The sequence below is a fragment of the Patella vulgata genome, chromosome 1 (genome assembly GCF_932274485.2).
Source record: "Patella vulgata chromosome 1, xgPatVulg1.2, whole genome shotgun sequence".
Taxonomy (NCBI): domain Eukaryota; kingdom Metazoa; phylum Mollusca; class Gastropoda; family Patellidae; genus Patella; species Patella vulgata.
Window position 1 is genome coordinate 44,288,515 of NC_065879.2, and position 24,986 is coordinate 44,313,500.

The following is a 24,986-nucleotide window of genomic DNA, read 5'->3' on the forward strand; positions in this document are numbered from 1 at the left end:
TGTTGTACATCTCTATATTCTTTTAAAAAACAACTTAAATCACATTTATTTAATGGGACTTTTAACTGACTCTGTATACAATTGTTAACATGTCCATAATCTTGTTGTTTATTTATGATTACATTGTCACTTTGTAAAGTGCCCCTGAACATGTTTTATGAAAGGGCGCGAGCTATAAATATGCTGTAATAATAATAATAATAATAATATTACCAAATTTGGCGGCCATTATGAAAGAAACGCCCGGCACCATATAAAAAATACTTCTTTTTTTTTTAATTGGTGTTTGTCAAATTCGATTTTTCGGCACATTTCGCTTGCATAACCACTCTGTGTTTGAGGAATTTAAAAAGAAATCATTTATAATCCAACGAGTAAATAGTAAAACACACTGATTACGAGATATCGCTCTCAGAAAATTCCCCGATTTTGGGTATGATTTTGTTTGATATATTTATCACTGAACCAAACTGCATTGGTTTCTTTTGCATTTTTTTTAGGGTAAAACGTTTTCCCTCAACGCCTAATACTGCAAGAAAAAGACAAATGTTGGTATGTAAACCTGTATGAAGCCATGACGTCATAGCTTTTATGGCGTCATAATTTGGACCCAAAATGGCGCCTGGAAATGAGTTGTCGTAACTTTCCCCACAGTCTACTCGCTCATGTGCTCATCGTTGTATACCAACTATCGTTGAAACCATCAACCTAAATTGCAAATGAAATAAAATGAAATGAAATGGGGTTTAACGTTCTGCTCCGACTGGGATAATGAAGACAGGCATACGTCATATGGTGTACTATGAGGGTAATTTTGCATGGCCTACTCTTATATCGAATTCCAACTGCCAAGGGATCTCAGGGGACCTCAGTTTTTCGTCCCATCCAAACGACTAGATAGCTGTTTTTGCCAGACCCACTTTCCTGAACCAATGACAAGTGGAAACCACGCCTGAATATCCCGATGAACTTTATCGGCCAACACCAGGATTGAACCCGGACCCCCACGCTAGCGAGCCAGCGTCTTACTAACTTAGCCACCGTGGCTCCAATCTAAATTGCAGTGATTCATGGGCACCGTCTGAGAGAGTTCAAAAGTCCGTGACGTTTGATGATTTCTTATATATACCGGGTGACACAAAAAAAGCGTTCATCACCTAAACTTGAATAACGAAGAGGGGTCGTCAGGGACCTCCAGTGGTTCCAGCAGGATGGTGCCACTCCCCACACCTCAAACGAATCATTGGCATGGCTACAGTAGCGTTTCGCTGACCGACTGATCAGCCGCAGGTGTGACCCGGAGTGGTCGCCACATTCACCGGACTTGAACGCCCCAGATTTTTATCTGTGAGGATACCTTAAGGACAGGGTGTATGGCAACAACCCTCAGACTATCCCTGATCTGAAGGCAGCAATCACAGCGGCAATAAAAGCGATCCCAAGGGAAGAATGTGGGAGGGTCATCGAGAACTTTGCCCGCCGGATCCAAATGTGCTTGCAGCTCATTTAGAGCACATTTTTTGAGCGCCAGTTAAACAAAGAGTGTTTGTGGTACAGACTTGAAACTTTGGAGATGTCTGCTACATAGACTTAACCTAATGTAGCTGAATTTTTGTGTTAATCTAAATAAAATTTTGGAAGTTATTCGATTTTTATTGATGAACGTTTTTTTTTGTGTCACCCTGTATTATAGCATATAAGGCGAAGATTTATAAAACTTTTTAACTGGGCGGAATCTTTTATTACGATCATTTAGGAAAACAATCTATAAAATAGAGTATACAAAATATTTATACATATAAACACATATGAAAGAGATATCAGGAAACAATTTGAGAATAATATGGTGGAATACGACTTTTATATAGAATGTTGAACTGGAATGAACGAAAACACAACAAACAAACTGGCTGACATAAAATGACAAATAACACATAAATACCTTAATGTGAAATGAAATGAAATGGAGTTTAACGTCTTATTGTTCTGCTCCGACTGGGCTAATGAAAACAGGGCGTTAAAGTAAGGTAAATCTATTTGGATCCTGCCAAATACTGTCCCATATTGAAGGGGACCGCGTGGCTAAGTGGGTAAGGCGCTGGCTCGCTAGCCTGGAGGTCGGGTGTTCGATCCCTGCATTGGCCGAGAAAGTTCATCCAGATTTTCCGGCGTGGGTCCCCCTTGTCAGTGATGCAGGACGGAGGGCCTGACAAGGACAGCTGTCTAGTCCTTCGGATGAGACGAAAAACCGAGGTCCCGTGTATACATTGGAATGCACGTAAAAGATCCCTTGGCAGTTGGAATTCGATATAAGAGTAGGTGATAGTGCCGCTGTCCGGGCAAAATTTCCCTCATAGCACACTGTATGGCGTATGCCCGTCTTCATTAGCCCAGGTTAGGAGCAGAACAGTAGGACGTTAAACCCCATTTCATTTCATTTCATTTCATTTATGTCCCATATTGATAGTATGACATGCATAGCATTATACCGAAATATACTGTGTGCTATGTGGGGCATTTTGCCCGGACAGCGGCCAACACCGCAAGTGAACTCAAGACCTCCAGGTTAGCGGGCCTGCGTCTTATTCTATAGATATGGGCTGTTATAGAACTAAAGCTAAAATGACATTATGAATTCGAGTAACATAAGAAGAATCTAAAACATTGTCTTGCGAAAGAATATATGTTAGTCCTGAAATGATATAGCTATACAGAACACATTGTAAAAGACATTAAGACAGAACTAACTTGTAAATCGATGAAAAAATTATACATCACAAATACCTGAACAATCAGATATTAAAAACCGTTCGCACTAATTTCATGCTTTACATTTAACAAATAAATGATAAAAAAATAACCATTATAGATCATTTCTTCCATTTAACACGATTGTGTTTAAGGCTTAAAATAAATAATTATCATTGTCACCAATGAATGTAATTAATAAACAACGTTGCTTTAAACACTTCTCCATGCTGATACCCCTTCTATCGTTTGGTTTGAATTCTTTTGCACTTCTGTCAATACGTCTTTCACGGTGAATGTTTCTTTATTTCTAAATTGTCTTTTCAAAAACATGTTCTGAACTATTTCTTTTTGACGGCTAAAGTCTTTTAAAATGTTTTCGACTGATATTATGCCACATAACTGGGTATTTTGAATACGGTGCCAAAAACTGTAAGCTAGAGCTGGATATGTACCCTGGGTCATAATTTTTCTTTCCAGCACAAAATCACACAAATTTAGGTCCTTCGTGGGGTGTTTATCGTAAAATTCTTCCGGGATATCTACGTGACGGGCGTCGAAAACCTTGGCCAAAACTCCCGTAATATGTGAGTCCTCTATGTTCATATAGGGAAAATATTGTGACACATTTAATATTTTTATTGCTAGGTCACTTGGCATTATATACATGTTGCCTTTTACATGGGGTGGATACCAGTCTAAAGGATAGGCACTCATACGTACAGCAGTCTTGGATGCTTTACTTCCTTTATTCCCGCGCACGACTCTTTCCGCAAAAGCGAAAGGTCCATAAATGGTATTAGACCATTCGAGAGAAACCAACAAATTCAATATACGTGGAACATCTATAAAAGTATCTTCATCTATTTTCATAACAAACTGTGTTTCAGGGCAAAATGTTTTCACCCATTTGAAACCCATCAGTACCTTAAGCGTGAGGTTGTAGTACGATTCTTGGAAATCAGCTTGTACAATATCTTTGGTGACCTTTGCCTCATCCCGCACTCGCGAATTCAGCGTTGAATTCGTGGATTTCCCTAATAAAAATATCATTCGGACCTCGCCGTGAAGCCTTCTGCCTGGCCAGGGCTTGTTTTTGGCAACGCTACCCCATGTTTCTCTTATAGCTGTTCTTTCCAGCAAATGTTCATGTTGCGTTAACACCATAATCACAACTGTGGGTTTGCTGCCCAAATGACATGCGTCAGGACTATTGAGAGAAAAATTAAAATCCAGCGGAGTCAAGAGTCGCTCGCTCGGTCTAAAGACATCGGGATTATTTAAGAGTTCTTTATGACCGTAAAATGTTAACAATTGGTTCTTAGTTGCGTCATGGGTAACTGGTACGTCGTTACCGCATCTAAAATCTAAAGCCGTTATTGGTGTGACCGATGGAGATACCGTTGGGATGATATATCCGATCACACAAAATATATACACAAACAAAACACTTACAAAACATCCATATATCAGTCTCTTTAATTTATACGTACTTGGTGCAGATATCTGTAAACGAAAAACAAATTAAATTAAACTTCATATAATAACAAGCTTAATAACCAAAGAGACCGACAAATTTTAATAAGGATGTTATAAATCATTTGTAACTTTTGCATTGACATTTATGTGTCATATATGCCAGTTGCTATTTGAATTATCATGGGCGTACGGGCTCGATGAATGTTAGGGCGGGCGGGGCGGGCGGGGGCATGACTTGCAATGCCCAAAAAGAGGCGAAAGAGCGGAGCTTAATGTGTTGTTATTTGGGATTTTGGATTCAGGTAAGTCACCTAAGGTAGGCTATATTGGACCACATTGAAGTTACTGGAATAGCAAGGGGCCTCGCACTCCCCAAGAAAATTTTAAATATTTAACCGCCACAAATGCGTTTTTCTGCTATCCTAGCCCGTGAATTAAGCAACTTTAAAGTTTCCAATCGGTTTGCAACCGAAATCCCACTCTATGTCGACCTGAATTCCAACCATCTAACCACAATGTTGCAGCTGCGTTCACAAATAAAAATCGATGCCCGACCATAGTCAATTCAGTACAGATTCGTGGTATATTTAATGAAAAGAAAAGTAAAATTAGTGTTTTATCAGATTTGGAGCACTTTATTTTGCCAACTTACGAAGGCCCATTAGTGCCAAACAAAAAAAAAATATTAATCCGCTTGAACGAGTTAGTATCTCGTTTGAACGAATTCCATCTCGTTTGAACGAATTAATTATCTCGTTTGAACGAATTAGTATCTCGTTTGAACGAATTAATTATCTCGTTTAAACCAGTTAGTATCCCGTTTGAACGAATTGGTATCTCGCTTGAACGAATTAATTATCTTGTTTGAACGAATTAGTATCTCGTTTGAACGAATTAGTATCTCGTTTGAACGAATTAATTATCTCGTTTAAACCAGTTAATATCTCGTTTAAACGAGTTAGTATCTCGTTTGAACGAATTAATTATCTCGTTTGAACGAATTAATTATCTCGTTTACGAATTAAATATTTCGTTTAAACCAGTTAGTATCTCGTTTAAACATTTATGAGATGGAGAATTAGTATAGAATATGTTGGAAGTTATCCACGATTTAAAAGCCGAATATGTTTAATGTTAGCCTGAATTAGCCACAACATCGTAGTGAAGTCATTGTTTTATGACATGTATGCTTAAACAGGCATTATGCAAGAGCTAAATCTGCCTATTGCAGGTCTTTCTTTAGGCCTTAAATGTTATATAAACTATTAATTAGACATTTATTAACATATTTAAGTAGATTAAAACGGTTCGGCTATTTAATGTTTTAATTTAAAAATGATATCGTCGCCCAGAATAAAGTAATTTAATGAAAATTTCAATATATTCATTTTGCATTATCTTTTTTTGAACTATTTTTGCAAGAACGAGCAGCTCTTTATCTAAATCTTACATAACGTATCTTTAATAATGCAAAGACGTAGATTCGAAACGCACCCAATTAAGAAATAATTATGCCTTAGCTGAATTTTCGCTAGCTCAGTGAACAGAACTACAGGTATACGGGGTTTACATATTAATTGTAATTTGCAATAAAGGATTATTATTATTATTATTATTATTATATTCTTTATTTCCTCCAGTTATGAAGAGTACAAACAATACAGCATATACGATATAAGATACACACAATGCAGAGAATAAATACAGAAATATACATATACAATATACAAACTAATTTGAAGTAAGGACTTAAAGATCACAGTGACGTAAAGCAAAATATACAAACATTATGGCAGCTCTCTGATAGTCATAAATAGTTGTACTACTGATAGTGATATCACGTGATTGATCTACTTTTAGACTTAACAGGTCCCTGAAAAGGTTACTAGGATCTGCACCAAACTTTATTATGAAACTAATTCTCGTTTCATTGAATAAATCGCATTCTAAGACTAAGTGATCCAGTCTAGAGCAGAAGAATCTACCACACTTTTCACTTAATTCTGTAACAAAAATGGCATCATCACTTACCCGGATTGAGGTACACGCTCTCACAAATATTCTGCAGGTAACTTTTAATGAAGGATCACGCATCCACACTGAAAATACGGGATGTGGCGACAACTCTTTCTGTATTTGGGAAAACAGACGAAAGTCATTGTGTAACGTCATCCGTAACTTCCAATCGTTACACTCTTTTGTCGTAACGGATCGAAGAGGATTTGGGTGAGTTTCTGAGATAGAGGGGGTAGAAGAAACAACTAATTTGCGACGTCTACTTTAATGGCGCGAGTCTTGTTAGAAAACTCTGTAGTCCTCCGATGACACGAAAATCTGTGGATGACAGTAGCAGTATGCAAAACGAGACTATAGCGTAGTAATTGTGCCGAACATTGCCCACGTTGCACGTCTCATCCCTCCCACTAGGGTCCTGTGTGGCAACGCGACTCTGCTGTTGGTCAACTTGCTAGAGAGAACAGGGGACGTGAAACCGAGAGCCGCAGAGGGGAACGATGGGTCAAAGTGAACCAAGAGGGAAAAGCCTCTGTGTCGGCTTTCACCGGTAATCAAGCGTAGGGTGGTCAAACAGCCGTTCCTCGCTTGAGCCAGCGTTCCCCTCTGCAACCCTCGGCTTCAAGTCCTCTGTCCTATCGAGGAAGTCGGCCAGGTTCCCTAGTGGGAGGGATGCGACGTGCAATGCGATAAATTTTGCGGCACTACTACCCCTGCTTCGTTTTGCATGCTGCATGCGCAAATTAGTTATTTCTTTTAACACTCCCACCCCAACCCTCTATCTTAGAAACTCATCCAAATCCTCTTCCAAGGCAATCAACACTGGAAATAAGTTCATCTGGCAACAATAATATTAATCCTTAATATGTAAACATCGCTGACAAGCAATCGTATACCCGTAGTTCTGTTCACCTACCATTTTATTTCTTAATTGGGTGCATTTCAAATCCACGTCCTTAATAGTTCATACATATCTGTCGTAATGCGCGGCGGGACAATTTACCCAATACTAAACAATACCACCCGAATACCACTCCAATATCACCACATACTGCCCAATACTACAACATAATGGTGCCAAACTAGAATATTACTTGATTTTTTTTCAAAAATAGTGCGATATATCGTGGGAAATGTACTTCAAATGTGATTACCGATTTCTGGCTGTTCCATTTGCCTCCCTATATCACCCAAATCAAGCAAATAATAACCCAATACTACCAAATACTTATCAAATACTACTTAATACTACCCAACATTATAAAATACAAACCTAATATCGTCAATTAGCAGCACATCAGTATAATAATTGCAACATATATTCGATAATTTACAGAAAATTAAAATATTTACGCAGTTATCACCCTTTACAACCCACAAATAGATTTTAGATTGCTACTCAGATTAATCATCTTGCTGGGCTTTGCAGTTTGTTTCCAAGACAAAAGGGAGTTTTAAAAGAAGTTAACAAAGATTTAAAAATGCATTAAAATAAAATCATTTTGTAAAATAAACAGCCAAGCATCCAAATAAAAGAGTATTTTAGAGGTTGATTTAAAAATGTTTCTTTCCTAGAGTTTTACGTCCACTTCCACCTAAGGTGATATCGTAGACAAGTCCCGTGGCCTAATCAAAAGTCTTATACTATAAATTATTTCTTCATCCTGGTGATTTTAGTATGATAAAACGCTGTCTACAAGTGCACGCGAACCTGTAAAAATCATTTGGGTATATGTCAAGAAAGCATACGAATTTATCTTTATATCTGTCTTTTAATGACTTATTAACGCGTCTTCTCTGTCTTTTAAATGATTCTGGTTTCAAACCAGTTGCCTTTAAAAAAAACATCTTGTCAAAATTTCACCGATTCTTCGAATATCGTCACTATATTGAACAAATTCTAAGTATTCTACGGTATATATCCTAGGTGACGATGTCGCGGCGATGTCATTACCACCTAAATGAATAGACACGGTCATCAGTTTCCTACCACATATGCATATGTTTATATTTATTATTTCATGTCAACGATTAAATTATTGCATATATACTTAATGGACGGTGTTTAAGTTTAAAATTAACGAAATTGTACATGTTTATTACAATGCACATGTTTATTACAAATGTGTAATGCTCTACTCGTATATACATTCCACCTGACTTTACAATTAATCAATGGGGTTAAGATTGTTGATTGGGTAATCGAGTTCTGGTTTATTTATATTATCAAAGAAACCGACAGAGCTGTAACAGTCCGCAAATGATAGTTTTGATTAAATGAGAAGTGTCGCGTCGAGTATTACACACTGGAAAGAAACATGTGCAATTTCGTTAATTTTAAAATAAAACATCGTGCAGTAAGTAAATACGCAATAACTTAAAGATGGGTTCCCAGAAAAGTATTTATCGGGTGGTTATTTCCAATAAAAGTATGGTAATTTTGGTATATATGGAAAGTAGAGATATCCAATCTTACTAGAAAAATACTGGATTCCCCGAAAAACACTCATGAAGCGTATACAAGACCAAAATGTAAGTGTTCCCCTAACGAACAGCCCGACGATTAGGAATTTCTGCACGCGTGATGTCAAAGGTCACACGCGAACATTGAGCGCTTGATGTACAAGTTCATAAACTTTATGAAGAGTTAGACGTACAATACTTTCTGCGATAAAAATGACGGGAAAAGACGCGGGTAGTGGATAATCCGAGAATTTAATTAGGATTCGATATTTGTAATAAATAGTAAGCGATTAAAGACAACATCGTCTTATGTATGCAATGAATTCTCCTCTGACTTCCAAGAGAGGTGGGTCACGTGACGTAAACATGACCTGGTTTGATCGAATTTTTATAGCAGGACATTCCTTCGCAATTACAATGTTTGAGAAGGATTTGAAGCAAAGTTATGACAAATTAATTAGTTTGAATATGTTTTTAGTCCATATATACCATTAAATCACCCAGTTTGTACGCGGGAACCCATCTTTAATAGTTGACATGAAAAATGAATATAAACATTATGCAATTGTTTTGTTAAAGCATTAATTTTAGATAAATACAAACAATCGACACTAACTAGGTAATTTCGGGACTAACATATAGTTCAATATTATTTCATTAACTCGCTTGAGCGAAGGGGTGTTTAACAGTGAGATGAAACCGGGGGACCCGAGAAAACCCACCTTGTTTGACAGACGACCTTATCAAGTGGTAAGAGACAGATGGGTCAGTTTGGGAATAAAATATATTATATCGTCATACTTGTTTTTTTGTATTTTAAGTTTGTCGTTTTGGAAACCAACTGCAAAGCCGGTTGTAAAGGGGGATAACTGGCTAAACATTTCAATTTTCTGCAAAATCTCGAATATTCGTCGCAGTAAGTATGCTAATGTGCTGTTATTTGACAATATTAGGTTGTTATTTGATCATACTGGGTACTATTTGAGGAGTATTTGGTAATACTGGGTTATTATAGGCTTGTTTGGGGTGGTATAGGGAGGCAAATTTAACAGCCAGATATCGATATCGCATTTAAAGTACACTTCAAGCGATGTAACTCTATATTTTTTAAAAAATTCAAATGATATGTCTATTTTGCACCATTATGTTGTAGTACTGAGTAGTATGTGGTGATATTAAGGTGGTATTGGGTGGTATTGGATAGTATTGGGTAAATCGTCCCACCCGTCGTAATGCCTTTTTAAGCATAAACAATGACTTCACTACAATGTTGTGGCTAACCCAGGCTAATATTAAACAAATTAGATAATTTCCACGGTATTCTATACTAATTCCCCTTTTCACAAGTATAATTCCTTCTACTGGCGGTAACGCAAAAAATAGTAAAGAACCTACGCGTATTAAATAATATTATCTTTACTTGAAACACAATTTCTGCATGTCCCTTCCATGCTTCTGTACAATCGAAATATACTAACTCGTTCAAACGAGATACTAACTCGTTCAAACGAATTATTAATTCGTTCAAACGAGATAATTAATTCGTTCAAACGAGATAATTAATTCGTTCAAATGAGATAATTAATTCGTTCAAACGAGATACTAATTCGTTCAAACGAGATAATTCATTCGTTCAAACGAGATACTTATTCGTTCAAACGGATTAATATTTATTTTTTGTTTGGCACGAATGGGCCTTCATACCAACTAGATGAAATAATGCTGCACGAAAGGTCAGATTGCCCAAAAGTTAGCACCCCACCCGCCTCACTGCCTGGTATGCATATGTAATTATGTGTAATAAAACATGTTATCATCTGAGAGGTTGGTGAATAGAGCTTTAAAATGCATTATTCGATTTCTTACCTTAAAACCACGGCCAATGGCAGTGTTCTTTAATTCTGAACACATTTGCTGGACAGATTCCATGTACACTCGCACGTTCGTCATGTAATTGAAGGTAGGTGTCCTGTAAAAAACCAAAATAATTATTTTCTCACGGGCTCTGGATCATTATCGGCGAATAGTATCGGAGAATACAGTGGCGGACACAGCGTATACGATTAGACACACGTGTGGGGGGGGGGGCATTTAGGGGTCCTGCTCACTGGTGATTTTAATGGACACGAATCCTAACATCCAATTTCACCCACTTCATCCCAGCAAAGAGTTCAAATTTATATGTTTGAAAGGAACAATAATAAGTTATTTTTTTGTGATGTGCAGAAACAAATTTGCTAGTGAGATTTTTAACCTCCTTGCCAACCTCAATTACTTCATGTAGCAATTTTGTTATAACGCATAAACACATTACGTCTTTCACATAATTCAATATTTTTAAAACATGTCAATAAGCATGAACGTTTGTTATCATGTTCATCAATTTTCAATTATCTGATTATGTCAATTTTGACATTTCATGAATTATTTTTAAACTATACCATTTGAGATTGAAATGTTTTGAACATGGACAGAGACGTACTCTCTACATTTATACTTCCAGCACAAATCAATAATAACCACTTTTATAGTTTTATTATAGACACCATGTCCTAAAAGATGCATAATGTAAGATGTAGATAAAGAGCTGGCCACCCTTTTATAATAGTTTAAAAATAGATAATGAAAAATGAATATACATGTATTAAAAATTTCATTCAAATTACTTTATTATGAGCGACGTTATGGGTGTTGGAAGATGTAGCGCATATTGTTTATTATCGTAGCAACGGTACTGGACATTCGAGGCCCAGTCTAGCTTCTCCAAGTTTTAATTAAATCATTAAATGGCGATCGAATTTTAATCCGTTTCAATCTTTGTCATCCGATGGCATATAAATCTGATTGTAGACTTGTTATGTTAATAAATGCCTAAATAATAGTTTATAGAACATTTGAAGCCAAAAAAAAGACATGCAATAGGCAGATATAGTTCTTACATAATGCATCTTTAATACGTCTGTGTGTCTTGTACTGTGTAGTTAATTAAAGCTTTATCGTATAATAACGCCGTATACATTTAGTAGTTTAGTTCATTAACTAGCACAGGAAAAGTTAATTGTATTATTCATATTCACATGTTAGCGATGGCTCATACATTCCAGAATAGAAACGAAAAAAAAAAGTTTAACGTCCTAATTTTCTGCGCCAAACCGGGTGATGAAGACGGGCGTACGCCTAGCAGCGTTACGAACTTCGCTTTATGTGCACGCCAATGGGTACACGGGACCTTGGTTTTTCCTCTCATCCGAACGACCAGATATTGTTCCTTGCCAGCCCCACAGTCCTGAACCACTGACAAGGGGAAACCACGCTAGCGAGCCAGCCCCTTATTCACTACGCCAGTATATCTATACTTATATACGGGGATTAGAACTAAAGACTTTCAGATATTTTATCATTAAATATAAGCGAAACAATTTATCAAACACTATACATATATTACACAGAAAACAAGACAATAATTGAAATAATAAATGTACGTGTAAATTACGAAATAAACCAAAGGTCTAAAAAAAGACTCGACATACCGAACTTCACAGCAGTTCTTGGCTTCCCTTTTCGATGAAATGTAATTTTATGATACCAATCACAGCAACGAGTATATTCAAGTTGTTACTGAGAGCCAAAACACAATAAGTTCATATTATTGTACGATAAGGTAACGGTATGGTTTCTTATATAAATTATAATATACTTGCTGTATTGTTTATATGAGTATCGATTTGTTGAACGCCTAATTGCTTTATATATATAATCATTCGATCCAATGCTATACGTATTGATTTATATATCCAGCGACGATTATTTACCTGATTAGCTGATTGATTAATCAGCAGAGGAGAGACTATACGTATACAGACATGAAACATATATGTTACCTTAAATAGGGAGAGAGCAATGGGATGTAACGTACACTCAACACAACGTAGGTCATATCGGGACTAAATAAGTTATATAGGCAGTTTAGCTCTTGCACAATGTCTGTTATAAACACGAACTAAATAGACGTGACTAAGAGGGCTGTATGTCAACTCTTAATTCTTGTGTGCTATTTATTATATTTATAGCTATATTAACTGACCTTATAGTTAACTGACGTAATATAATGTAATACATCAACACTGAGACTACTAAGAGAATTGTTTTCAAAACGAAAGCTATTTGTCTACAAATATTACGCACTGTGGAGTTACTACTTTTCTTCTATCAAAATATTATATAATTCATCAACAGGTGAGCCAACTAAGAAAAGTTTACACAGAATAATCCAGTAGCCCATTATGAAATATAACACATTTATTTACCAAAATAATTCGCATGACTGAGTTATTTACACAACATATGAAAATAAAATGCACATATCAAATTTCAAATATGTTTAATTGTCTATACTCTTTTGGCTGAACACGAAAGTCTACAATTATTTTACAGGGTCGCCAATATAATTATATAAAATGATATAAAAGGTCAGAATCTGCAATATCTTGTATAATATAAAAGCGTAAAGTGTATAGTTGCATGCATCAGTTTTGCACTCCTGCCCCTTTCGAAAAACCTTGTCTCCGCCCCTACGTTAACACGTCGAAAACATAGCAAAGTTTTATGATTGTGGGTAGTGTAGCAGTTACCTATAACATTTTATTGGTTCAAATGGCTTCACAACAAATCTTTATCATAAGTGTACATTCTAAAGGTGTATGCCCATATCACCGTATAGTTGTAAAAGTACAATATTCGCAAAGGGCGTGGGGTGAAATCAATCGGTGTCTGCGTTATTATTGATTAACTACTGTGAAATGACATTTGGATTTTAATTATAGTTTTTGGTAAATTATAGACAATGAAGATGTGAAGCATGTTATTGTTTTTTTGCGATGTTCACAAAACATATTGTCTCAGTTTTTATACATCTAACGTCATCACATTCTGTCGCAGTTGCTTACAAAACACACTGTCTCAGTTTCTCAAAAGCATACTGTCTCAGTTTTTTCACAAAACGTACTGTCTCAGTTTCTCACAAAACATACTGCCTTAGTTTATATGCACCTAACGTCATCACAAAACAAACTGCCTCAGTTTCTAGGTATCTTGGTTTTTATGAAAAGGAAATCATTGAAAGTGACATATATGATTAACTTTTATAATATACATGTACACCATTAACTAGCAAATACTACACTGCTACATGTGGCTTTCCTTAGACTACTTACTATTTGTGTACGACGTATGCGCCTAACAAGAATCATATCTAAGTTTAAATAAAATACAAATCATATATAAACTGAATTTGAACCAGATTTTCTGTTGCATCAGAAATAGAGTATGTCTATGCAATACAAAATACTTTATACCGTTTAAAATATCATGTTGACTTACCTCAATCTGAAATCACTATGTTGATCCTGATAATAAATATTCACTTAAATCCAAATTCGTCACTTATGACACATGACACGTGAGTGAAATGAGTGGGCGTCGAACTTATCGCCTTCTATATTAGAATAATTGTACTTCAGTACGAATGTGCCTTTCTATGGTAAAAATCTGCCTTGGGTGAAACTATTCGAAATTAATTCGAGATTAATTTTTCCAGCAAATATGGTTTGTAGGACTTTATCATTATCAAAACATGTTTCGTTCCGTTTAACTTGTATTTGGTGAGATTAGACTAGGATTAAGTAATTTCTCATTGTCATTGAGAAAACACCTGTCGATCTTAAGTTAAACCCCTTTTGGGTTTTGTTGCTTCACATTTGGTAATCAGTAAGCTTACGCCTATATTGTTGTGTAGATTAACTCCAACGTTGGCTATAGCCAAAATTATAATGCGATTATATTAATTAACTGATATGTCCATCTGTGTAGTAATTAACTCCATTAATAATTGTTTTCTAACAATCACCTGACCCACCACAAAGCTCCCACAACGATTCTACTCCTCTTATTAGGACAAGTAAAGATAAGAAACTATTTTTATGATGGGATGTCTAAATTCATCAACTAGAACTAAGTAAATTAGTATAATAAATACAAGCATAAGTTATTTATTTAAGGATTATAAAGCCTTTAACTATTTTATCAATTTGAAACGACCAAGGTAGTTTGATTTCACCTTGTCATTGAAATGGTGGAGGTGAGTAGTTTGACACAACTTGTTCTTGTTTAGTACGTTATGGACAATTTTTAAAAAAAATACAATGTGTCATTTCCAAATGACTATGAAATCCAAGTAGCTCCCAAGTATTTCCTTTCGTTTCAGAGATTGAGAGAGGGGTGACATCCACTTGACACAAATAATTGAAATTGGGTTTAGCTTCCAATTCTTCTGTTCCGAATGGGTAACTGAAGACGGGCATACGCTATACAATGTGATATGATGGACATTTTCCCGGACATAGGCGTACGGGGCTACTGCCTACTATCAACTCCAAGCTCCCAAGGGTTCTTTTACGTACACGCCAATATGTACAAGAAACCTTGGGTTTTCATTGCTTCCGAGCGACTATAAGTGACGCGTAAGTCTCACGCACGAGTTTACTCAAATTCCCCCCGTAGACTTCCAGTCACTTCTCGATCAGCTTCCACGGGGCGAATCTGTGCTTTGCAGGGATTTCAACTCAAAGGGGGCCCTGTAGGGGTCGCCGAGGAATGACTGCAGGGGAACTAGTCTATGCTCAATAATAGAAGGGAACGACCTATGTGTACTGAATGATGAGAGTCCCACATTTGTTGGAGGAAATGCCCCACCCCCACACCTGGAACTCACATTCTGCACGCCTGGTATTGCAAACCGCTGCGATTGACAAGTACACGAAGATGAAACACTAGGCAGTGATCATCTGATGATAGAATTCACCCCCAAGCTGAAGCCATCAGGAAAGTCTATAACGGGAGACCCAATTGGAAAATGAACGAAGCTGATTGGGCAAACTAACGTGCAGGCTGCCTTGATTGGAAGGAAGAAGACATTATCGACACCAACATCGACGTGTACTCCGCCAACATCACAAGTGCAATTATAGGTGCAGCAGACGACTCCATTCCAAAGACTTCTGGCAGAAAACCAAGGAATACCAAACCTTGGTGGTCGCCAGAATGTCAGAAGGCAGTTTACGAAAGAAAGAAGGCACTTCGCCTACGAAAACGCCACTACAATAAAGTCAACCACCAAAATTACCTGAAGTTGAAATACGCTGCAAGAGACACCATCCAGAAGGAACAAAGTGAGCATTGGATGACATTCTGTAATGCGTTGAACCAAAACACACAAACAGGTGTCGTCTGGAAAAAACTGAACGCCATGAACGGGAAACGCAGATCATTCAACATAGCAAACCTTGAAGATGGAGATCAGTACGTTATCGACGACGGCAATGAAAAGGCAGATCTACTTGCTAAAACATTTGCAGATGCAAGCAGGGATGAAAACCAATCACCAGAATTCTTGAAGAGGAAGGAAATCTTTTACTCGCCGCACCCTTCATTAGTAACTGAATCTAATGAAGACGCTGAACCAATCAATCTACCCTTCTCTGAGGAAGAGTTAAATAAGGCTCTTTCACTAAAGAAGGATAGTGCGGCTGGTGAGGACAAAGTAAAGTACTCAATGCTCAAACATCTGCCTAGAAACGCCAAAACGATACTACTAAAATTCTTCAACACATCCTGGTTAACAGAAGAGGTCCTAAAGAATGGCGGAAAGCCAACGCCATCCCTCTACTGAAACCGGGGAAAGAGAGGACAAAGACAGAGTCCTATCGACCAGTAAACTTGACATCCACACTGTGCAAAACCTTGGAAACAATGGTTAACATCTGATTACAGTTCTATCTGGAGAGTAACCGACTGATCGACGAAAATCGAAGCGGGTTCAGGGAGGGGCCACTTGGTGCGACTACAGCAAGTCAGGTATCAGACACTCCTCTCGGGGAGCCTGTTATGTGCCGTGTTCGTAGATTTAACTAAGGCTTTCGATTTAGTTTGGTTAGACGGGCTGCTCTTCAAGTTGGGACGCACCGGAATCACGGGCATAATGTTTCGGTGGATCAAAAGCTTTCTGAGCCATAGAAGGATACAGGTGAATGTTGGTAGATTCCTGAGTGCCGAGCAAATATTAAAAAATGGCACGCCCCAATGGGTCCATCATCAGTCCCACTCTCTTCAACATCATGATTAACGATATACAGAAATCGTCCTACCTCGACTACAAAACTTAGTTAGCAAAATTTGCCGACGACAGTACAATTTGGAGGAGAGGGACAAGCTACTGTGAACTAAAAAAAACATGTAAAGGGCCTTAAACAAATTCACGAAATAGGCAAACAATTGGGGATTCAAAATCTCAGAAAAGAAAACAGTCGGCATGCTCGTAAACAGGGATAGTAGGATTAGCAGAATGACTCTTTGTATGAACGGGAAAACCATCGAGTTTAAAGACCAAACCAAGTTCCTTGGCGTAATCTTTGACCGAAGGCTGACCTGGAAACAGCACATCGACTGGACTGTAGATAGATGCTCCAAAATCCTAAACTTAATGAGAAAAATAACGGGCAATTCGTATGGAAGGGTATCGCTGCCAATATTAAATGATCTGCTACAATGTCTTTTCTATTGATTATATGTAAAAAGTACAATGTACAAAGTCCTAATACCGGTAATGATAAAGTCAAAATACCTCTAAGGCAAGAGTTAAATGTAAAACGTCAAATGTTAAGTGTTAAATGACAAATGTTTTGTGGGAAAATGCTTTTTTTGACGTGTCTACATTTTACATTTCTCTCATTACATTTTACATTTGCTCTCTGCCACATCCTTTGTCCTTCACGCATTCTACATAGCATGTTTCGTACAGCATCAACTTGCATATGCAAATGTAGGATATCACGTGACTTATTAACATAGACGGAAACCTGGCACACTATAAGCCAGAACAAGGATATTCACGACACTATAACAGGAAATCAGCCTTTAGTCACCTTGACACTTTGGATGGCACTTTATGATGATTACCGGGGGTGGGGGTGGGGGCTGTGCAATGTCCAAATACGAAATTCAGGTATCATGTTACATATTAGTGAAAAGCACATTCATTTCTGTTTGTAAATATGTAAATAGTTTTCTGGTACAATCGTATTTTCATAATTTAAATCCAATAAATATCACACTATTAAAGGGGTATTCAAGTAAAATACTGGTCTAAATACGAAATTCCAGATACCATATTACGTATCACTGATTGCTCTTTTCAAATAATTTTCTGGCACATTCGTATTTGCTTAACTTTACAAAATAAGATTAATGTTGAAGTGAAGGAAGGGGGGGGGGACTAAACTAAAATAAAGATACAGGGCTTAATCAAAAATTCTCTATATCCATACTAAAAAATGTATAGTCATTTCTCTCTTTAAATATATTATTTATTTGTTGGGCACAATGCTTATTATTGTTTTTTAATGGATCAAAGTACTCAACTCTGTTTATAGAGAGACCGGAAAGAGTGGGAGGTGTTTCAAATATCAAAATACGGGTATAATATGAAATTCTAGTTATTGTGTTATAAATTACTGGAAAGTATGTTACTTTGGCTGTTTGAATCTATCAATTATTTCCTGGCACATTCATGATTACGCACCAGGACCCCCCCCCCCCACCCCACCAAGCTAGCAAGCTGGCTACGGGCCTGTTACGCACGTTCGTCTAGATAATTTCTTATGGGTGTCAGCTTGATTTCTGTGGTCGTGCGGTGAATATCCTTATAGTGTGCTGGTTTAAAGTGTGCCGGGTTTCCATATATGTTAATAAGTCACGTGATATCCTACATTTAAATATGCAAGTTGATGCTGTGCGAAAGTTGCTATGTAGAAAGCGTGAAGGACAAATTGGATGTGGCAGAGCTCAAATGTAAAATGTAATGAGAGAAATGTAAAATGTAGACACGTCAATAAAGCATTTTTCCACAAAACATTTGTCATTTAACACTTAACATTTGATGTTTTACATTTAACTCTTGCCTTAGAGGTTTTTTGACTTTATCATTATCGGTATTATGACTTTGTACATTGTACTTTTTACATATAATCAATGGAAACGACATTGTCGCAGAGCATTTATATTGGCAGCGATACCCTTCCATAAATTCGTGGGGAGCCAATAGAGTTACATTAATGATGGTGTATCGTGCTCTAATACGTTCTGTAATAGATTACGGCTCTCTGGCCTTCACGAACTGTGCGCCAACACTCTTAAGTAAGCTTGACACCATCCACTACAAAGCTCTGTGTATTGCGACTGCCGTAGGGCTTGGGACAAGTAGAGAAGCTTTACTACAGGAAGTCGGGGAGTTGCCCCTATCCCTAATTAGAAGAAAAGAACTAGCGACAAGATATTGGGCTAAGATCTCGCAACTGGGCGAAAGATCCCCAACCTTTGTCAGCCTAAAAAAGACAAGATATGCGAGAGATCCTAGAAAGAAAAGCTTCGGAGGAGGGTGTCAAGAAAACAGCCAAGGAGCTGCGACTGGGGGAGCTCGCGATAAATGAAAGCGACCCTCCAGCGATCGCCCCTTGGACACTCCCAATAATACCCCCAGTCAATCTAGATCTACTACAGAAAACGAACAAGAGAAATAACCCTATTGCTGCACGTGCTTTCTCTCTAGAACACCTGGAAGACAACTGGCCGTCTGATGACTTGGACCATGTTTATACGGATGGCTCACACAATCCTGAAAGGGACACCAGCTCGTTTGGAATATACCTTCCAAACAGGGAACAGGGAATAAGCAGGAAACTGCCCAATAACTGTTCGGTGTACACTGCAGAGATTGTGGCCATCCGTGATGCTATATCATGGATCTCCCATCAAGTAAGTTCGTCATTCCGAGCGATTCTGGGAACTAAAGCTCGTTGAACTTGACACATACAGATTCCGGCTGGATGACAAGATCTAGACGAAAACAGCGATCAATCACCCTAGAAGAGATATATGCAAACTTATATCGAAACTAAACACCAAGTCATCGTCTGTTAGTGCGGAGAGGAAATGTACCACCAACCATGTCATAGTAGACTGTGGGGTATTTAAGAAGGAGAGAAGGGGACTAGTGAGGATGATGGAGAACAACATACCGCTCAACACTATATAACCTACTCTTTCCAAGACCAGATCTGAAGCTGCAAATCTTCGAACTAATCCACGATCTAATGACCACGGATGGATTAAGTAGAATAGTAGAGTAAGAGAGGGTCACATTAGACGAGCTCGGAAAACTACACAGGGGAGAAAAACCAAATTAGCAGGATAGTGGAGTAAGGGAGGGTCACGGTCAGACAGGCTCGGCATCTAAACTTTAATCCGCTAAAAGACACCAAAACCGGCAGAGTGGGATAGTGGAGTAAGGGGCGGCCACGATAAGACGGGTCTGGCACCTAAACACACAAAGATGACATCTACCAATCCAGAAACGAGACGCATATAATCATGTCCGCACATATGCTGTCCCCACAGATCAAAAACCGAACTATACGCTTTTTATTAAATAAAGGGAATAACTTCCCACTAAACCTACGCCATGGCCTACGGCCGCAAACGGAAAGATTGCAAAATCATATTCTAAAAACAGGAGGAAGCCTTGGCTCTCCTATGTCTTGTCTGCGGATATCACTTCTGTGGAAGCAGAAGTTAAAGCACCAGGTAGTAGTAGTAGGCAGTCATTATAACTTTCAAAATGCTTCGATTCTTATCTACCACCCAGTCTTCTTCCAAGCGAACACGTGACGACGATGAAACACCCCTATCCGCAAGTTCTGTTTCAAGTCGTTTGCCGTCACCCAAGATAAGCAGGAAATTTAATCCGAAATGATCTTCAAGTTTTTCTTGGTTGCGTTACGACAATGCTTTGCAGAAAATGTTTTGCCAGGTTCGTTTAATATTTATTTTAATCTAATACTTCTATTTTCAGGAAGTGTAAAGTGCTACGAGAGATTTACGAATTGTGTAACGTTGATACATAGAACTGCTACGAGCCTACGAGATATATACCAATTATTGTAAAGTTATTGCGTACAAATCCCCCGTATCCATAAATGTATCTTTTATTATAAATACTATATAATAGTTTACTAATTTGTTTTTTCAGCCATGTCAGAAACATAACAAGAAGAATAACTTCGTGACCGGCTCCATGAATTTTCGTAAATCGGCCATTACAGACCATGCTGCGTAAATGATCACACAGATGCTACAAAAAAAGAAGATGAACTATCCAAAGCAGTTCTTGTCGAAAAGTTTTTAAGTATGTTCGATCAAGCTGACATCGCCATGTTGACTCTAATTCGTAACTCATATTACATCGCAAAAGAAAACCTCGCCTTTAAAAAACCTGGTTCCCTCATTAATTTAGCAGAGCTGAATGGATGTCAGATGACGTCTAAGTTATATAGAGATAGAACTGCAGCCTCGAAGTTTATTGAAATAATATCGTCCAATTTACATGACACAGTAATTACCGGAAATCGTTAAAAATCAATATGATTCTTCGCTTCATGACCTTAAACACTGTGTATAAATTTAAAGTCAATCGGATATTAACTTTAGCCTCTAGAGCGTCCAGAAGATTTTTTGAAGTGATCAAGGACCATAACTCTGGCAGTAATTATCGGAAATCGCTGAAAATCAATAGGCTTCTTCGTTTCATGGCCTTAAACACTGTATATAAATTTAAAGTCAATCGGATATTAACTTTAGCCTCTAGAGCGTCCACAAGCAATTGTGGACGCCGGACCGCCTGACAGACGGACGGGGGCAACGACAATATACGATCACATTTCAATGTGGGTGTATAAAAATGAAAACCAAATGACGATCCGTTAAGAAATAAGCGAGATATGGGCAATCTGAGATTATTTTTGTCCCATCCGTAAAACACTTCCTGTTTGTCAAAAATGACTCAATTTAAATTTAATATTTAGTTACACGGTGGCCAACAGTATCTACGTTGAAACCGGAAGTGAACAAAATCAAATTAAAAAATCGGCTCCCTAATTAAGGATTGTTGCCATTTGGAGTAGGTTCAATACAAAAAAAAGTTTTTGCAAAATCGGAATTAAAATTACGGCTGAATATCAATTCGAATGTTTTTTGTAAAATCCAATATGGCAGCCAAGCGGTTGAACAAGGTCTTTGAAAATGAAAGATAATATCTGGGGCTAACACCACCATGTCATTTTTGTATATTTTTAAAATTGTGAGAACTATTCATGTTCGGGAAAAATCGGAAGGCCTTGGTAATTTCGGGAAGTTTCTGGGGGCCGTTTTGAAGGCATCAGTGTGTTCCTTATTCCTACCAAGTTTCAACTTGATACCCCAAATAGTGACGGAGATATGCCATCTTGAATGTCGAAAAAATGATGAAGAAAACTTTCGGAAATCTTTGATGCTAATATTAAGACAGTAAAATTCCGAATTTCTACAAACCGTCAGTCAGGGCCTATCGGATTCGTCCAAATAATCCAAAAATGAAAACCCCGAAGAAGTTCTGTTGAGAAATATCCGAGATATAGGCAATCTGAGATTATTTTCTGTCCCATCTGTAAAACACTTCATGTTCATCAAAAATGACCCAACTTATATTTAATAAATAGACGCACAGAGGCCAACCACATCTACATTGGTAAAATATTTGCACCATGTACAGTTTTGGCTGCACAAACTGACTAAATTCCAGAAAAAGTAATAATAAAAACACTTATGGAAACAATATGTGTTTCGACAGAGCTGACTCCAGCTTAATCTTTTACATCATATCATTAGCCCAGTAAGAAGTTAAACCCCATTTCATTTCACATCATATTAATTTCAATTCAAAACTCCATTTTCACCTAAATCAAAGAGTTTCCTTCCTTTAATACCGGAACCATACAATTATTATTATCAAATTTTAGTTCAAAAATAAATGTGGAAACGATTCATTGGAATATTTGTAAACAAGTATTTAAATTGAAATAGTTTTTCAATTCTATCTATATGAACTGATTTTTTAGTATTTTTTATTAAATGTAAATTAATACTCATTGAATTGGATATATCTTTGTATTCTATGAAATATTTAATAATAATCATTCAATGAAATCAATTAATATTCAAAACTAAACAAACAAATAAAAAAAGATATATTGATTTAACATATTATACATGTAGTTTGTAGAAATCTAAAAATGCACCGTAAACAGTCCCAAAGTTAAATTGAATATCAGAATCTGATGATAAAATTATTAAAGTAAAAATTTATTCACATTAACGGAGGAACATCAGGGTCATCAATAAAGTTTTCACTGTTTTTGCGTTCACTTGATTTTGTTATTTGTCTACTCCCCAAAGGAGGCACTGTGGCTTTTTTATCATTAACAATATCACCAATCTTCACACACTTATGTACGCTGGCATCAACTTCTAAAACCTCTCTTCGAATTTTTGTATCCTGTGTTTTTGTCGGAGGCTTCTTTTCTTTTTTTTTAAAGCTATCATCAACAGGTGTTTTTGGTAAAGTTGAAATGATGCCATCACCAGCCTTTGGCATGTAAATGACTAGATGACCGGTTGTTTGGGAACGTTTCGCAGAACTAGAATCTGCTTTAACTTCTTCTGGTAAACACAGCTGAAATATCTTATCCTTAACAACAATTTTCACATAATTTGGCTGAACATCACAATCTAATAATGAAGTATCCATATGTCTAAATATAGCTAAATCTAAAACAATATTATTATTGTCATCATCAGTCAGACTAAAGTCTATCTTAGCTTCATTAACATTTAACGGTCGGCCGTCACTTGAAAATAACCGTCTTGGAATCTTTTCTACTTTTTCTTCTTGAGGTTGGTTCTTTTCCTTATTTTTCTGAACTTGTTTATGAACTGCTATTCGCGATTCTGGAGTAAAATCAACTTTCTCATTCCAAAACTCTTCATTTTGTTCGTCATCTTGTTTGTCTTTTTCGGCCTTTTCTGCTTTGTTCATGTCTGTATACCAACGACCGTCAAATCCAGCTTTTTTCTCACTTTTTGGTTCTTCATTTTTGTTCTGTTTTTCTTCACGCTCTGCCGCTTCCCTTTTTTGTTTTTCTCGTTTCACTTTATGCTCCAACTGTTGCTGAACAATTCTTGTTCGAATTAGAGAATAATTCTGACAGGCTTTAATTCTTTCTGACTTTTCAATTTCCCTTCCGTCTAAATACTGTAATTGCGGTAAAGTACCTAAAACATAATCTTTATATCCTTCATATTCTGTGCATGGATTTCCTGTTAAAAATAATTCACGAAGATTATAATTATTTTTGAGACTTTCCAAACTTGTCAATTCACCAATGAAATTCACAGTCAAGTCTAATTTATTCAAACTTTCACAACCATCTAAGTTTTCAATTCTCTCTACATTATTTAGAGCTAAGTTGATGTATTCTAGTTTCTTTAAACGAGTAACATTTTCTATCTTGGGTATAAGGTTACTCTGTAAATATAGAATCTTCAAATCACGACACCATTTGTCCAAATATTCAATACGCTCAATATCTTGTTGATGTAGCGAAATTTCCTCTAAAGTTGATATTTCGCAGTTATTATGTTCTGCTCTCTTACGAATTAGATCTTCAGAAATTCGAACCATGATTACTTTTCAGATATTAAAACACAATTGCCACGACTTCTAGAATTACTGGTTAAAAACTGGTTCAATCGTGCTCGAAACCTGCTTAGAAACAACATTTGTTTACATAGCTATTTGAGGTTTTTCACCTCTAAAGAAGCACACAAGGGGAAATAACCCGTACAGGTCCTTACTATGGGGATCAGACCACAACAATTATCCTGGCGTTATTTTCTTCATAAAGAAGACCAAACGAAAGTATGGAAAAATAGATGTTAGTATTTGATATCATTACTGAATGTTGCACAAGCAATTTTATTTAAAGCCAATAATTAAAAGTATCAAAGTTACTTTTTAGCAATGACTCAATTCTCTTGCTATGGGCTATCACCATACACCCACTTGGGCATATTTCTTTAATTAACCATAGAGTGTGCTATGATGTAAATTTTGCCCAAACATCAGCATTTCCACATACTCTTCGTCCAATTCTAACTGCCAAGGGTTGTTTTAGTTGCATGGCAACATGTACATGGGACCTATGGCTTTTCGTGTTTCAACCAACCGACTAGACACCGTTCCTTCCCAGGCCCTCAGTCCTGCACGCTGTTAAGGGGAAACCATGCTGGAAAATTCTGAG

At 37.1% G+C, this 24,986-nt stretch overlaps 2 protein-coding genes across 3 annotated transcripts; both read right to left on the reverse strand.

Moving 5' to 3' along the window:
• Positions 1-1,732: 1,732 nt before the first annotated feature.
• On the reverse strand, positions 1,733-14,137 carry LOC126819763 (beta-1,3-galactosyltransferase 5). 2 transcript variants are annotated; one of them, XM_050547967.2, is made up of 4 exons: positions 14,083-14,137; positions 10,570-10,672; positions 6,259-6,357; positions 1,733-4,254 (listed from the first exon to the last, which is right to left on the reverse strand). In XM_050547967.2, the coding sequence occupies exons 2-4, from the start codon at positions 10,651-10,653 to the stop codon at positions 2,962-2,964; spliced, it is 1,476 nt and encodes a 491-aa protein (XP_050403924.1). In that variant the 5' UTR covers positions 10,654-10,672; positions 14,083-14,137; the 3' UTR covers positions 1,733-2,961. The 2 variants fall into 2 exon arrangements, with proteins under 2 accessions (XP_050403924.1, XP_050403934.1); XM_050547977.2 differs by lacking the exon at positions 6,259-6,357.
• Positions 14,138-22,871: 8,734 nt separating this feature from the next.
• Positions 22,872-24,481, reverse strand: LOC126819823 (dynein axonemal assembly factor 11). The gene has a single exon (XM_050548042.2). It carries the CDS (start codon positions 24,365-24,367, stop codon positions 22,994-22,996), a length of 1,374 nt encoding a protein of 457 aa, XP_050403999.1. The 5' UTR covers positions 24,368-24,481; the 3' UTR covers positions 22,872-22,993.
• Between the last annotated feature and the right edge of the window lie 505 nt (positions 24,482-24,986).